Here is a 17,361-nt window from a genome sequence, read left to right as displayed (position 1 = left end):
TCACCCATAATCTGTACAAATTAATTGAGAAACAAACAAAAGTCATTTTGAGGGGGGAAAATATAAATAACAAAACTAAATTAATATGGTTGCATAACTGTGAATACCCTCTTATAATTGAGGATGTTATTCTGTTCGGAATTAGTCAACCACATTTAAACTCATATTAAATAGTAGTCAGCACACAGCTGCCATCATTTACAGTGATTCTGATTAACTCTACATAAAGTTTTGCCGATCTAGTAGGGTTTTCCTGACATTTTTTTGTTACATTTTGCAGTAAAAACCATGGTCTGTAAACAGCTTACAACACAGCAAAGGGATCTTTTGTTGAAAGTTATCAGTCAAGAGAAGGGTACAAAAAAATGTGTACCCCAATCAAAGACATGTAATCCAAGGCATAAGATATACCATAGAACAGAATGGATTATTATTTTAAGCATGTTGCATATGCTTATTCAATCACATTATTTTAGTTTTATTTATTATCTCTATTACTCAATTATTATCATTATTACTTTATTTTTTCTTTTTCAGCCCAAAATGATTTGTTTATTTTTCAATCAAATTGTACAAATTATAGGTGATATTAAAGGTGGAAACATTTCTGAAATGATTCTTCTTGTTATAATTTTTTTACATGACAAAACCTGCCATTTTAACAGGGTGTGTAGACTTTTCATAATTTCAAAACATACAGTACAGACCAAAAGTTTGGACACACCTTCTCATTTAAAGATTTTTCTATATTTTCATGACTATGAAAATTTACATTCACACTGAAGGCATCAAAACTATGAATTAACACATGTGAAATTATATACTTAACAAAAACGTGTGAAACAACTGAAAATATGTCTTATATTCTAGGTTCTTCAAAGTAGCCACCTTTTGCTTTGATGACTGCTTTGCACACTTTTGGCATTCTCTTGATGAGCTTCAAGAGGTAGTCACCAGAAATGGTCTTCCAACAATCTTGAAGGAGTTCCCAGAGATGCTTAGCACTTGTTGGCCCTTTTGCCTTCACTCTGCGGTCCAGCTCACCCCAAACCATCTCGATTGGGTTAAGGTCTGGTGACTGTGGAGGCCAGGTCATCTGGAGTAGCACCCCATCACTCTCTTTCTTGGTCAAATAGCCCTTACACAGCCTGGAGGTGTGTTTGGGGTCATTGTCCTGTTGAAAAATAAATGATGGTCCAACTAAACGCAAACCTGATGGAATAGCATGCCGCTGCAAGATGCTGTGGTAGCCATGCTGGTTCAGTATGCCTTCAATTTTGAATAAATCCCCAACAGTGTCACCAGCAAAGCAACCCCACACCATCACACCTCCTCCTCCATGCTTCACGGTGGGAACCAGGCATGTAGAGTCCATCCGTTCACCTTTTCTGCATCGCACAAAGACACGGTGGTTGGAACCAAAGATCTCAAACTTGGACTCATCAGACCAAAGCACAGATTTCCACTGGTTTAAAGTCCATTCCTTGTGTTCTTTAGCCCAACCAAGTCTCTTCTGCTTGTTGCCTGTCCTTAGCAGTGGTTTCCTAGCAGCTATTTTACCATGAAGGCCTGCTGCACAAAGTCTCCTCTTAACAGTTGTTTTAGAGATGTGTCTGCTGCTAGAACTCTGTGTGGCATTGACTTGGTCTCTAATCTGAGCTGCTGTTAGCCTGCGATTTCTGAGGCTGGTGACTCGGATAAACTTATCCTCAGAAGCAGAGGTGACTCTTGGTCTTCCTTTCCTGGGGCGGTCGTCATGTGAGCCAGATTTTTTGTAGCGCTATATGGTTTTTGCAACTGCAGTTGGGGACACTTTCAAAGTTTGCCCAATTTTTCAGACTGACTGACCTTCATTTCTTAAAGTAATGATGGCCACTCGTTTTTCTTTACTTAGCTGCTTTTTTCTTGCCATAATACAAATTCTAACAGTCTGTTCAGTAGGACTATCAGCTGTGTATCCACCTGACTTCTGCACAACACAACTGATGGTCCCAACCCCATTTATAAGTCAAGAAATCCCACTTATTAAACCTGACAGGACACACCTGTGAAGTGAAAACCATTTCCGATGACTACCTCTTGAAGCTCATCAAGAGAATGCCAAGAGTGTGCAAAGCTGTCATCAAAGCAAAAGGTGGCTACTTTGAAGAACCTAGAATATAAGACATATTTTCAGTTGTTTCACACTTTTTTGTTAAGTATATAATTCCACATGTGTTAATTCATAGTTTTGATGCTTTCAGTGTGAATGTACAATTTTCAAAGTCATGAAAATACAGAAAAATCTTTAAATAAGAAGGTGTGTCCAAACTTTTGGTCTGTACTGTATATATACACTTATGTGCACTGCAGAAGTAAAAAGGGTAGGACAGCTATAGTCTGAGATGCCTGAGCATGACAGATTTCATAACATTAATGCAACATTAAAAAGAATAAAGGTTGATCCAACCTTGCTGTGTGCAATAAGCTGATAGCACATACAACATGACTGCCCTATGTGTCATTTTCTGTTTTAATCATCAGATAAAGAACTAATTCAGTGCTATATCCCAGTGTGGCCAAGACAAGGCTGCTTTATGAAGCATGAGTTTAATACAAACTGACAGCTTTTTGCAATAGTTCATACCTTAGAGGTCTCTGTCTGCGGGCTGACAGTGGCTGTTGTTAAGGAATTAAGGCTCCATTTAGTTGTGCATTCCTAAACAAATGTGTAGTAAACTATTTCTAAGGCTGAGTAAACCATACTGATTTGGAAATAATTGCCCATTATTGTACGTTTGCTTCTCTTCTACAGGTGTCGCCATGTAGCTCCTAATGTTCCACTAGTTCCACTAGGGCTATTTTAATAGAAAAACATATAAATAGGATGTACGTCACGCTGTATAAAAATATGGTGTCAGGATAGGATACCACTCCATATACTCAGTGAAAAAGAAATCCGGCACTCATAGAGTTGCGGAAAAAAATAGATTTATTAGTAAAATGCCCATAGGATTTGCGCTCATCCTATGGACATTGAGCCCCTATTCCCCACACCGCTGTTATATGCAGTGAACCATATGCAATCTGTCTGATGAAGGTCCTTTAGACCGGAACGTCACTGGTTTTGGATTGATTTACTAATAAATCTATTTTTTTCTGCAACTCTATGAGTGACGGATTTTTTCTTCACTTAATAGGAAAACACTAGCATCACATCTTATTACAATGGTCAATGAAATAGAAGCCAGCACCACTTCAATCCATGATTACTGCTCTCTACCAGTGGGTATGAAAGTGGTACTTTCAGCTGAACACTATACAGTGACTGTTACTGTGCCAATAAATAACACTTCCAGCTTTCTCCCTAATATGGGAATAATATCGGAAAACATGATAAATATACAGGATAGATAGACTTACAATTTATTCCTTAAAGTCCCTGCTCATTCTGGGTTTAGCAGTCAAGTGGCTGGTCCTATCCACTGACAGGCTTCCCTGTATTGGTATGCATATAGAGATAGCTGCCAATCAGTGATTAGGACCATCCCTTGACTGCTAAACTCAGAATACCTACAAAACTATACATAAATCTATTTGGATCCCTCTGCTACCAAGCTGATGCCCACAGTTAGATAGGTAGATAGATGGGGCGCAGCTGCCGCGCAATGTGAAAGGACGTATACCTAATGCTCTCCTTGGAGTGATCCTTAGTTTATCCTTCTATTGCTAAATTAATTAACCCCTGAACAAGCCAAATAGCCGCCAATACTTCCCGGGACATCCTGTGACACTCCGGGTAGCTCTGTAGGAGACTCGCCACCCACTATGAATAGAGGGAAGACGAGCAGAGGAATGGAGTGCGAGACACAAGATGGCACTGATGCCACTACAGTGATGAGAACAAGCTGAGCAGGAGACCCCCAAAAGGAAGTAGCGACTAAACTGAGAGGTTAGCTACAGAGGGAGACGGTGGATAAGGTGATGAGCGAGATCCAGGTGGACCCGAACCCGTTTTCCCCTCTACTTACTGTAGCCCATCCGGAACTGGACCTGGATGAGGGGGGTTACATAATCTGGCAACTTCCGATAATCCGCCAGTGAACGAGCAAATGAACACAGAGCCCATGCTTAAAGACATTGAATGCAATTGGAGGCTGCAGTAGCTCTAGCTCATCACTGGCACTACAGGTGGTAAGTATCAAACAAGTATAGCAGGGGTTAGATAGGACATCTGCATCAACATTTCTGAAAGAACCACTGCCCTTGAAGAAAGGGTTAATGAGCTGGAGGACACTATAATTCCTTTGAAGCGGGATGTGCAGCAGCACACTAAGTTACTAGATGCACTCCGCCTTAAGCAGGATGATATGGAGAATCGATGTTCGGATTGTCGGGGTCCCTGAGAGAAAACTGAGGGAGCAAGGGCCACGGAATTTTTTGAAACATATAGTATTTGGAAAGGACACTTTGAGCCCACTTTTCACAATAGACAGGGCACACCGGTTACCAACCAGGCCATTACCCCTTGAAGTCCTCCCCGTACAGTTTTAGCCAAGATACTTCATTACAGGGATCGTGATACTATTCTGAGAAGCTCCAGAGATAACCCTAACCTGTGCATTAACAGCCAAAAGATTTTCATGTTCCCAGGTTACTCAGATGAATTTCAGAAGAGAGGAGCACAATTTTGGGAGTTCAATAAGTCCCATACTCCATGCTGTATCCGGCTTGCCTGAGAATTTCTGCAATGAACTTGACATTCTTCTATGACTCCCCCAAAGATTCACTCTCCTTGCTGCACCAAAATGAGAAGAAAATGCAGGCAAAAGTTACCTGAGACTTTGTTGTGGGGCCGACTGGTAACTATATTTGGTGTCCCAACCCTTCAGTTCTGACGGTGGCTAATCGCAACCACTCTTTTTAAAAATGTTTTTTTCATCTCACCTCTTTTTTCATTACTATAAGGCATAATACTACTGTTACAGATACTTGTTAGGTATTAAAGTGTTAGGAGAGCTGAAAGGTAGAGAGGTCAGTGGCCTCATACCCATCATGCCCCTTGATAACATCTGACACTTTAAATCCTGCCCTGGTCCCTTTGGGAGCATTGAATAGGGTAAGGTTGTAAAAGTTAAAATGTTAATTTTGACAATTGCATTTTGTTATGGGGTTAATAATGCACTACAAACCCTCATAAGGTTAAATCTGTTAAACTCGGATCTAAGATGGGCCTGGGTCGATTTACATGCGTATGTCTATAGACATTGGCGTAGATCGTTTATATTTGTGAATGTCTGTCTTTTCCAGTGGGTTGATTACAATGCGTAAAAAGATCGTTCTTCTGTCATGGAATGTCAGGGGCATGAATGACCCCACTAAATGGAAAACAGTATTTGATAGCATGAAAACAGAACAGACCAACCTATAATATTATGTCTTCAAGAAACTCACATGACACCAAATAGGACACACTTATTATCTCTTACATAGGTCTATCAGAGTTATCATACCACTTTCTCCACATATTCCTAAGGGGTTAGCATCCTTGTACATCACACAATCTCATTTCAATGCATTGACAAAGAAATTGATAAAGAAGGGTGGTATGTTTTCCTTTTGGGTAGGCTGTTTAATATTGTAATTAATTATAATAGCAGTAGTCAATGTCCCACCAGTACCACCACCATATACGGGGGTGGGCCTCCAGAAGGTTTTGTCCATTCTGAGTGGGGCTCCCGGCTGCCCCCTTATAATGTGTTGGGGACTTTAATAATATAATACACTATTTTCTTGACAGAGTCAAGTTCGCCAGTTTAACAGGGATAAGGGAGGGACACACCCCTTTCGTTAAAGTGCTGACAGAAGCAGCTCTATTAGACCTTCGGCAACTGCGCCACCCTGAAGAAAGAGTATTTTCATGCTACTCTGCAGTATATGGCACACTGTCTTGAATAGATCTGGTCTTGTGTAACTCCGTAGATACAAGGGCAATTACAGCAATAGAGTATCTTACTCGTAGTCTCTCTGGCCATTCCCCACTTAAGGCGACACTGACTCCCCTCAACCATGGAGAATCCAGGTGTTGCTCTTGTAAATTTAACCCTTTCTGGCTGAATATCCTTCTGCAAGACAGCTGCATTCCTAAATTTTGAGGGGGGTTTTCACAGTCAACAGTGAGTCAGCGTCAATACTAGTGGTTTGGGAGGCTTTGAAAGCCTATATGAGGGCATTATTAATCAAGGAAGTTAATGGGGTAAAATCATCCTCTAAAAGATTTCAAAATCTTTAATTGGAGGAAGTGCAGTCAGTAGAGATACAGAATACACAAAACCCTTCAGAACCCTTAAACAAGAAACTAAAGGACTCTCAAAACCAGTTAAAGCAACATTTACTCACAAAGGCGGATAACAAGCAATTTTTCTCCAAACAAATTTATTATGAGGGGGAAAGAGCAGGCCATATGCTTGCCAGCAGAGGTCCTCATATATTGGCAATATGAGGGATTCCTTTGGATGGTTACTTTGCTCTGCATCAGATATACTTGAAATATTTAGGGACTTTTACACTTCTTTGCACACTTCAAAGACAAAATCCACCATGGGGGAGCTTGATGGCTTTCTCTTTCCTCTCTCTCGCCCTAGACTATCAGATTCAGAATCTCAGTATCTAGGTGGGCCCCTTTCTCTGGAGGAACTAGAAGATGCCTAAAACTCCTTATCAAATAATAAATCCCAGAGAGAGGTCGGCCTACCGGTAGAAATATATCAGAAATATAATGAGGTTCTTCTCCCTCAGCTGTTAGATGTATTTAACCATGCAGTACAAGAGGGTAGATTGCCGCCATCAATGAACGAGGCTACAATTGTGGTAATACCAAAAGAAAGAAAGGATCATTTACTACCAAAGTTTTATCGTCCTATTTCATTGCTCACAGTTGACATAGTTGACATTAAGATCCTAGCAAAACTACTGGTAAAAAGTTTGAATAAAGTGGTCATATCGATTATTCACCAAGACCAGGCAGATTGTATGCCCAATATGTCAACGACAGTTAACATTCGTTGACTTTTTCAATCGTACAAATTAACCTTAACCTGGGTAACCTTAGCTTCCCTGAATTTGATAAACTAGAGGATTTTTGATTCTGACAAGATAGTGGTATCCGTTACATCTCTCAAATAATTCAGCATGACCAATTTAAAACTTTTTGTGAGTTTGGCATTCCAAATTAAAGATTCTATCAGTACCTGCAATTGAGGCACACCTTCACAGTACAGAGAAAAAAAGACTCCATTCACGCAAACCAAGGGCGCTGCGTTCCTAGACAATATAGTCAGGGAGCGCTCAACTCGGGATAATTTCGCTTCATTATGTGTCTGATGGAGCATGTCCTCAGAAAGTTAGAGTGCACATTAAAGTCTAGATGGGAATAAGAGGTGGGCCCGATCTCTGATGACAAATGGGTGGATATCCTTCAGGCAGTCCCCATGGTATCCATGAGGGAAACACAAAGGCTGTTACAATATTACATGATCCATAGAGCATATTATACTCCCCTTTGGTATATAATATGAGGCACAAATCTGACTCATTATGTTACAGATGTCAACTTCCTAATGCTGATTTACTTGTGATGTGGAGCTGCTACAGGCTTAGGGACTTCTGGTCGGCAGTGCTGAATCTGATTGCTGAGGTGCTTGATTGTATTGTTCCCGTGGACCCTGCTGTATGTTTATTAGGGTATGTTACCGAACTGGTAACTGAGGAGACTCATCAATTATCCATTCTAAGATTGCTTTATCAAGTTAAGAAATCAATTGCCTCCCACTGGAAGGATCATGCCCCTCCTACACTTACGGAATTTATCCCCAGGGTCAACAACTTGCTTCGTCTTGAGAAATTTGTATTTAAAAAAAGGGGCACCCTGCAAAAAATTTAAAAACTGTGGGCTCCATGGTTTGTCTCTCATGGCCTTGCCCCTCTGACACTGACCAGGCCTAGAATGTTAGTACCTTCATTAGCCCGATAAACTTTTATACGTAGTCAGTATATCACCCCGATGAGATAGAGCTGTACACGTTCAATCTCAAGACTTGTCCCAGATAAAGAGATTCATAGTTACCCCAGGGCGATTGGGGACAGCAATGTCGACTATGGAGTGGAGAGCCCACAGGAGCTTTTGACTGTAACCCTTGTAAAAGTCTGAAGAAATGTAACTGTTAGGCTATATGTTGAAGGTTCAATATTCTTATATATGTTTTGTGTCGGGTTTGAATGCTCTTTTTCTTTTCCATTTTTTGTATTCCGTGGCATAAATTGGAGATATGAAGAGTAAAAATGGTTGCGACTATGTGTGAGTCACACCACCTGCAATGGACGGGACATTTGCATGGCTTAATTTACGCGACGTTAAGTGGGGTCTATCATCAAGAGCCGAGTTGTTGGTTAGGATGGGCCCTTTTGTTTTTAAGCGGGTATGAGATGTACTTTGTTAGTGTACCTTCTTTTTTTTCCACTATTTTGTTGCTTGCATTATCTCTAAAATGCTCAATAAAAAAGCATCTGATCAAAAAAGATACATTAGGTAGATAGATGGAACTTGTATATGCATCTCCCTGCATTCCTTTGAACTGAAACAGTCATCTGACAGCGTAAATCGAAGTGTCATTCTACAAGATGCTTGCATGGGGTGCCTGTCAAATAATGAGAGATGGTGAGAAACCAACATGTGTATATCTCAGGGTGGGTGCTACTGCTTGCAAGCACCTGTGAGGACATGGATAGTCATTTCCCTTGTGAAAATAGTAATAATATTTTTTTTCTGTTGTAAAGAGATGCTCAGAAGCAGAAAACAGGAAATTTAAAGGGTTTGACAACTGAAGATAAGTTATTACCTATCCATATTATAGCTAAGAACTTATAGATGGGTGAACGTCTGACTGTTGGGAAACACACGGATTGGCAGAACGTGGCATTTTTATCTCCATTGGAATGCAGTGGCAGTGCACTTCTCCGACAGCTACTCCTTTCATTTTCTATGGGGCTGCCGATGAAGTCGAGCACAGTGCTTGGCAACCCCATAGGAAATGAATAGAATGGCAGTCGGGCATTGGCACTGCCGCTCCATTCTAACAGGGATAAGAGTGCACCATTCTGACTATTGGTATCTTCACTGAAGAACCCTTTAAAATGTTAACCAGCATTTAGTCTTGATCATCAATGCACCTTCTCTGTACAGTCAGTGCATGCTCAATGTGAAGCAACAGAAAATCTGTATTTTCTCTGTAGATGTTTTCTCTTCCATATGTATTTTTCTTTCAATTAAATCATCTATGGAATAACCTTTATTTGTTTTTTATTTGTTTGTCCTTCTACTATCTGCCCATTTTGATTTTGTTGTACCAGGGGCTAAAAGAATAAAAAATACTAATATCAAAGTGAATAGCATCAGCCAGGATCAGGTGCAAAATTATTTGTAGCTAATACTATCAAAAAAAAAAAGGACAAATGGCTGGCAATCAAAACATTTCCCTATCCCCTGCATACTTTTCAACATGGGACATGCTGGGATCTGTAGTGCTACACCACAATGCCTGAATTCTGAGCCGTTAGTTTGAATTTTTCAGCAACAGGTAGGAAAGAATGACAGAAGATAGAATGTACAGAAGCTGTATAACAGAGATAGCCAGACATAGTGCATTCAGCTAACTATCCAGGAAAAAAATGGAAGACTGATGAACCTATTGTAGGTCAACAGGAAAAAAACTGATCCTGTAAAATCAGAAGCAATGATGCCTATCATAGTGTGTGCAATCACCTGATGTTAAAATCAGTTAGGAATGTAGCATATAAAATTCATTCATGGCGAAAAAGCAATAAATATAGGCTAATTATTGTCACTGAACCTAATACATATCCATATCCATACACGTACTGCACATCCACACATCCACAATACAGAGTGCTCTATCCATATACCTGTATATTCTGCTGCCGTAACCTCCACCTGTTATCACCAGAATTGTTGTCCAAGCTATAGAAATGTGTGAAATATTACTTGGAAACTATATTTGGGCACTTTATAATAAAGTGACCCTGAAATATTCTGCTTTTAAATGTTTAAGCAAAACTATTTGTATAAGATATGGCACATATGATTTATTATAGGAATTCCTCCTCTATGACCCTCATAGTGTTCAGTATTAATCTTGTTACCACAATGACATACTGAGAATACAACAGCAGACTCCATGCATAGTGTAATATATGCGTGTATATATATATATATATATATATATAAAAACATATATATATATTACAAAATATCGACTCTGCGATTGTATTGTCTGTGTTGTGTATACATATAGATATATAAATATATATATCTATATATATAAATGGATCTATCTATCTATCTATCTATCTATCTATCTATCTATCTATCTATCTATCTATCTGTCATCACTGATCAGGTCCAGGACAGACATAATGCTGGACAGGTTTATTATAAGAATGACACAAATCACGGGGAACTTCTGATAAAACTTATTTTATCCTTTTCATGTTTTATGAGTTAATGAATCTTTCACACAATGGCCAAGTCATGGAGGTGGGTTAGAAACAGGATGAAAGAACACATAAGTTGGCAGGATGGAGATGCAGCATATTTGTATGGGATCTTAATAAATATATATAAAAAGACTAGTACTTACAGTCCTCGGAGACGCAGCCAGATTTTCTCAATCTGTTCCGGCTGTAGATACTTCAGCGAATTGCTCTCAAATTCTTCAATTTCCTTAGTAGGTGACTCCATGGCTATAGGTTTGTGACTTTGGTTGAAGCTCATGAAGGATGGTTACTCCGAACAAACAAATACCAATACATTCACAGACAGACACCACAAACTTCACCTTTAACAGTGAAGGGGAGCATCAAACATTTTCTAATTGTTTCTTCTTTCTTTTTTTCTTATTGTTGCTTTTTTTTTTCTATTTTCCAGACTATTAGAGAAAGTGTGTGCTGTCAACAGGAGCTCCAGGTGTGTACTGGGAGTAGCTGTGGCAGCATGCCATGATCCTGAGACTGATGGAAGGGATTAGGTTGATCTCTAGATTGAAATCACTACAGATTTTTTTGTTTAAAACGATAAGCCAGACATACAATCAGTAATACCAGCTGAAGACTCTTTATCATTGGGAGAAAACCTTGTGACAACAAGCTGGAGAGTGCAGAGTAGAGGCATCTGCACAGCTTCTAATGTCTCTATTCCTCCCATTTGCTGGACCTTGGAGTTCCTTACTCCAGGATGCTCTGAATGCCAGCCCTTGTCCCCTCCAGATCTGCTTCTCCCTCCCTTCTTCCTTGCCTCTCTCCTCCCTGCTATCCCTCTATCCCTTTCCACTACCAGCAGCTCCGCTGACAGGCAAAGGAATTGACAAGTGAGGGAAAAGTCATCCCATAGCCAGCCAGGAATATGCCTCTAGCACATGCACACACACATACACTCTTCTCCTCTCTTGCACAGATGCACTAAGCAGGCTGCAGGAAATATTGGCTGCTACTTGAAAGAAATGGGGGTGGGTTGAAGGAAAGTAATAATAAAACTGGCTCTCATTAGCTCACAGTGATACATGGGAGGAGATGCTGGCAAGGTGCTACTTGGAGCATGTTCACAACAACGACCCAGCTTCCAAGGTTGAAAGTTGGCTGGGAGAAAAAAAATCAGTAGTATCACACATTCATACACAGCAATAAATGTAGAATCCACAGCTAAAATGTACTGTGTGCCCTTCCACTGTGATAAACTGTCACATGGCGTGTGTAAGATACGCAACTGCCAAAATGACAGCACTACCTAAGATTTCCTTTCTAGCATGAAAGGGTCTGTTTCTGAGCAGTAAGAAAAAGCTGAATTATATTAGAGAGGTTTTCCCATCTCATAAAGTTACATGATGCTAGGATATGCTATCACTTTATAATCAGAGGTGGTCTGACCTCTGGGACCCCAACTGATCTTAGGAATAAAGGGGTTACTGCATTGCTATCACCATTTTTCCCCTACATGGAAGCCTCCACAAAAAAAATTCAGTGGTGCCTCTTTAGTCATTAAGATAATGGGGTCCCAGATTTCAGATCCCAATAATCAGTTGATCAAAGACTCTGACAGCACTCCGCAGTGCATGTGTAAGGGGCTTCAGTCACACTTACGGACCAGCACTCACGTTACTGGGTAATTTGAGTTAGTGCCTAATCCCGTCATACTCCGTGACTTTGATGTGCGGTGGAATTAAGCACCAACCGAAATGTATTTATTGTTGCTTATTTTACTTACATAGTGACATCATATTCCTCAGAACAGGGATGGCAATACTATTGCTGTGCAGCTGCACAGAGACTAAGGAGGTAAAGGGGCCCACTTTCGGCTCCAAAGTAGGTGGAATAGTGCATTATGATGAGCTATTAGACTAATAACGGCCCATATATTGTCCTTGCACAAGGGCCCTCCTCTTTCTGTGTCCACCACTACCTAAGAGATTATCATCCCTGTCACCATCAGGATCACAATCTATTACCCAGCAAAGCCGATGCTGGTCTGATTCTTACACCAAGTGCCATAATTATGACATGATAACATATGAAAGGGATTTTCCTCTATAAGATGGGAAAATCCCTTTAAGTATTCACAAACCAGTAAAAGAGTGAATAATCATAAAGTCACACATGATATTTATTCACTCTTCTAACCATGAGGCATCAGGATTTATCAGTGAGATGACCTTTTTATATTCACATTTTGACAGATTACAAGGGTAATTTGGGTATGATCACTTTGCCACTTTCTGGTTGTAATATTATCACTATTTTGTGTCCATAGTCAAAATAAAATTTATTCAGCACAAAGCTAGGGCTCTTTGGCAGCACGTATAATATAAAATATCTGTAGTAAAATGATGACAATAATAATCATTGAAACTGTATTAAACCGTAAGGAGGTGGAGGTGTTGTCCACATTTCCCCTTGAAGACACGAGTATTGTTACAATGTATTTGGATGTGTAATGTGTTTAGTGATGCGCATTACTAGCAATAGAATCATGTTTTGTACAGCCACAGGTAGCTGATAGGGACAGGTAGAGATAATTGTTGGGACTAGCCCAGAGTGGGAGGGGATAAAGTGAAAGAACACAGGGAGTTTCCTGTCAGGAAGGCAGATAGAGGCTAGCTGGCCGCTGGAGCAGACTTTTGGTCTGATTAGTCAGCAGAGCCGCATGAATTGGGTATCCCTAAAGTGAGCGAAGACTGAGGCAATGGATATTATGATCCAGAAAGAGACAAGGAAAAGTGTTAGAAAGAGTGAGTGATTCTCCGGAGACGAGGTCTGGGGTAGGAAGCCTAGCAGGACGGTATGGAGTTATCTATAGTCAAATGATGGAGCAGCACTGAGAAGGAAATCGGGACGAAGAGAGAGTGCCCCGTGCGGTAATTCCAAGGCATCAGCAGAGATGTTAAGTAACGGCCATAATGGCAAAAGTAGCTGCCCTAAGGGGAAAAGGAAGCAGAACAATGGGTTGAAAAATAGGACTCTCGCTTACTGATTAGTGGTGCTGTTGTTGAGATCGAGGAAGCTCCCAAAGTGCTGAGCTGGGTGGTGGTGAAGCTACAGAGAGATGCTAAAGGACAGAGAGCGGAGCAAGCTCAGGAATGAACGGCATGTGTATGAAAATGTCATATTTTCTAAGAGAAAAGTCAACAAAGTTTTTATCCCGCTATCCTTTGTACATACTTCTCCCTACGTTATTGTTCAGTGAAAGACAGTTTATTTTTGAGTGGTGGTCTCCCTCATTAATCTCTACAACATCTAGTATTGATATAACACACATCACCCCTTTAAGGCAACAGCTAGGGGTAGACTGGAGTCTGGACAATTGTGTCCAGACTCCAGTCTACCCCTTGCTGTTGCCTTAAAGGGGTGATGTGTCTTATATGAATTTTGGAGTGACCATATCATTGTTTGTGACATGTGTTGGTTAACATCTAGTATTGGCCTGCCCGTATCACCAGCAAAATGAGGTCTGCAAGGGCATAGCGCCACTATAGCTAAAGTCCACACACCCAGCCAGGACCCCCATTTTCATGTAGCGTGTCGGGGTGTGAAACATGAGTACCTCACCCGTGGCTACCGCCCCGCGCCACGTTACAAAACAAAGCTTAAAGGTGTAGTTCATTTCCTCAAACCTCTATCCATATGACCGATTATGCTGGGTTTTATAGTGGCACATTCAGGACAATAAGTATGGCATACGGTCAAAAATCATGAGGCAAACTACAAATGCCACGTGAAAACACAGTGCTAGCATATCTAGATGTTATACAAGGTCTAGTGGAATGGACATCAGTTGGTTGCATGGATGCCCCGGGCCCTGACAAACTGACAACCCCTTAAAAGTGGCAATTCACTGATGGTAACCCCTAAGTGTACATTATAAAATTATCAGCAACTCTAATGCATCTTTCTAACAGAAAAAACAACCCCTACCATATTTTCCGATAGCAGACTTAAATACGCCATTAAATATTTGTGCCCTTTTGTATAAAAGGAGCTAGCATAAAATCCAGAAACTATACAGCAGTACGTGCTGCCGGACTATCCTAGGAACCATAATTACTTTGAGGGTTAATTACAACTGGCAAACTATTAGCATTAATAGATTCCATAAATCACACAGCCTTCATGGTGAATAAGGATTCCTTGGAAAGAGAACAGACAAGACGACAAAGTTTTAGGTTTCACACACTTGACTGCATGCAATATGGTGCAGGATATTTCCTTTCAGTTCTTCATGAGGGAGAGAATATGATGAGGAAATCTATTTGAACATTATCTCCATCTTCTAATATTAGTGCCATAGTCCTGCTTCCAATCTGTACCACACAGAACTAGTATGAATCTTGCAATATGCTCAATGATCACTTACTCTTCATGCACAATGCAAAGCAATGAGCTAGTAGCCATACAGCACCATGTATACCGCAACCATGATGTCTCTGTGTGGCACCATATGCTATCCCAGAAGAATGTATAGTACTTCTAGAAGAGAATACATCTAATACCACAAGTACAGTTCTGATATGAAAAGTTTCTGTGCACCCCTACCAGTATTATCATAGGATGGCCATGTTACTGGGTAATTTCAGTTAGTGCCTAATCCCGTCACACATGGATCTGCCATCTCTAAACAACATACAGTAAAAGGTTCCTGTGGATTATCAGCATTTTCTACCCACCAATTACGGTATACGTGAATTAGGACTGCACATGTTAATATATAGAGGCATAGGTCAATTTGTGAATGATGGTAATGTAATATTTGCATGTAGCTGAAAACTGGTCCTCCAGAGTCAATATTCCAGGTCAGCCCTTGACACCCCAGTGTGATACCGCTGGAAGGCACAACCAAAACAATGACTACGGAGAAGCAATGGATTCAGGGGGTAAGTAATGTGTATTTCTACTCTATGACAACTTTCCCAGAAAACAAGTATAAAATAGTATTACATGGTAGCTGTTTAAATGAATGGCAGTCTGTGAAATGCATGACCAGTAGTGATGAGCAAACGTGCTCGCCACTGCTCGGTACTTGCCCGAGCATCTCACTGCTCGACATGCTCAGCGTTCGGCGAGTACTTGCGAGATGCTCGAGCAAGAGCTTGGGTCCCCTCCTTGCATGTTTGAGGCTCTTTAGACAGCCAATGAACATGCAGGGATTGCCTGCCATGCACTGTAATGCCGTAGCCATGTTGGTTGTGGGCAGTACAATGATTGGCTGGCCGCACAGCATCATCAGGTGTATATAAGACCAGGCGCCGCTATGCTCGTCACAGTGTACCCCGGAATCAGGCAGAGTAGGGAGAGGTGCTGCTGCGTCAGGGAGAGATTTGCTTGTTTATAGTTAGTAAAAGTATTCCACAACATATATATACTATATATCCATCTGAACTAACAGTCCTTCTGAGGACTAATCTAGCTGCATATAATCAGTGCTAGGCAGGAGTTAGGCAGGCAGTGTATGTGGCAGACTGCAGTGCATATAGCACAAGAGAGTCCATAGCACATTCCTGCTGCTGCTGTGTAGACATAGCCCCAGATATCAGGGGCCACGGCTAATCTTTTTTTATCTTAATTCTGGTTATTTGCTTAAAAAGCAATCCAGAGTACACAATTTTTCTGCTCCATTTGCTTGTTACTGACTCGCCCTCCCTGAGCAGTGGGGTACTCGGAGGCGGGTCAGTGTAGGGGTCGCAGGGATGCAGTCGTGGCCTTAACCCGTTCCGTGTCCAGGGCTGTCACCTGAAAAATGATGGGCTATTTGGATGAGTGGTTGTTCGACTACGCCACCTGTGGTTTCTGGTGAAGGCCACCAGCGCTGCAACAGTCCTCTGAGGCTGGTGTTTTGGCAGCTCGGTTGGTACTACTCCCCACAGGCGAAGTAGGCCTCAGGGCAGTAATTGATGAACTGTGTGGAGGTATGGTGGGTGCAGTGCCGCTCAGGAATAAACAAGCGGAGGCGGTGAATGAAGTCATTCGGGTCTTTACTCACTTTAGATGAACTTTCAGCCGCAACGCTTCTCTCTGCTACACACGGCGTACTGTGGCCACCGGGAAGGGGGTTCAGCACTTCCCAGGTAGATCAGGAGCACCTGTCGAGACCCCGCTGGTGTGTGTTCCTCTCCTTAGTAAGTTCTCCCACTGAGTCTTCTCCTGACTGTGTATGGAATGAAGGTGGTGTAAGGCCGGGTCACACTGGGTAAACGCAGTTTGAGAGATACAGGTGGCGACTCCACTCCGTCCGTATCCCCCTGGGATCCACTAGGCCTCCGGGCTTTTCTGACTAAAACGTGAAGTGACAAAGTCAGATTTCGGGGGCCGGTTACCCCTCTTGCAGCAGGAATCCCTCTGGCTAAGCCAGAGTGAAGAATACAGGTGGCGACTCCGCTCCGTCCGTATCCCCCTGGGATCCTTTTGCTTGTGAAGCCTATCTCCTCTGCTCCCCTCCAAGGCCTTCTTAGATCAGGACCCTGTCCGGGTAGAGACAGTGGTTAACTCTGACCCGCTCCTCGTCTCAAGGCCAGAGAACGAGGACCGCGAATCTTCAGCCAGCTACAGACTCTTGCTGGACCCTGACAGAAGACCCTCAATCAAAGACCTAGAACTAAAGATGGCCGAAGATTATATATGAATCTATAAGTGCTTCCTGTAAGTGTTTCCTCCACCCTCACCCACTACTTGGTTCCCCCTATCTTTGGTTCCCCCCATCTCCTCTATCCCGGGCCGGGGCAGCACCCTGGTGCATTTAGGCCCCCTACAGGACAGGAGTGGTGT

The 17,361-nt window shown here is 41.7% G+C and overlaps 1 protein-coding gene across 5 annotated transcripts in view; it reads right to left on the bottom strand.

Moving 5' to 3' along the window:
• The window catches only part of PDE1C (phosphodiesterase 1C), a 1,470,255-nt gene that overhangs the window by 805,235 nt on the left and 647,659 nt on the right, over positions 1-17,361 (bottom strand). Inside the window, exon 1 of one of the 5 annotated variants that reach the window (XM_073678291.1) lies at positions 10,695-11,550. The exons of the other annotated variants lie outside the window; for them this stretch is intronic. Within the exon in view, the coding sequence (XP_073534392.1) occupies positions 10,695-10,828 (134 nt within the window). The 5' untranslated portion in view covers positions 10,829-11,550. Of the gene's footprint in view, positions 1-10,694; positions 11,551-17,361 lie in introns of those variants that run through there. 5 annotated transcript variants of the gene reach the window in all.

The sequence above is a fragment of the Phyllobates terribilis genome, unplaced genomic scaffold (assembly GCF_046119375.1).
Source record: "Phyllobates terribilis strain yellow unplaced genomic scaffold, ASM4611937v1 Scaffold_4__5_contigs__length_816908805, whole genome shotgun sequence".
Classification (NCBI taxonomy): domain Eukaryota; kingdom Metazoa; phylum Chordata; class Amphibia; order Anura; family Dendrobatidae; genus Phyllobates; species Phyllobates terribilis.
This window is presented reverse-complemented; position numbering and strand designations above follow the sequence as displayed.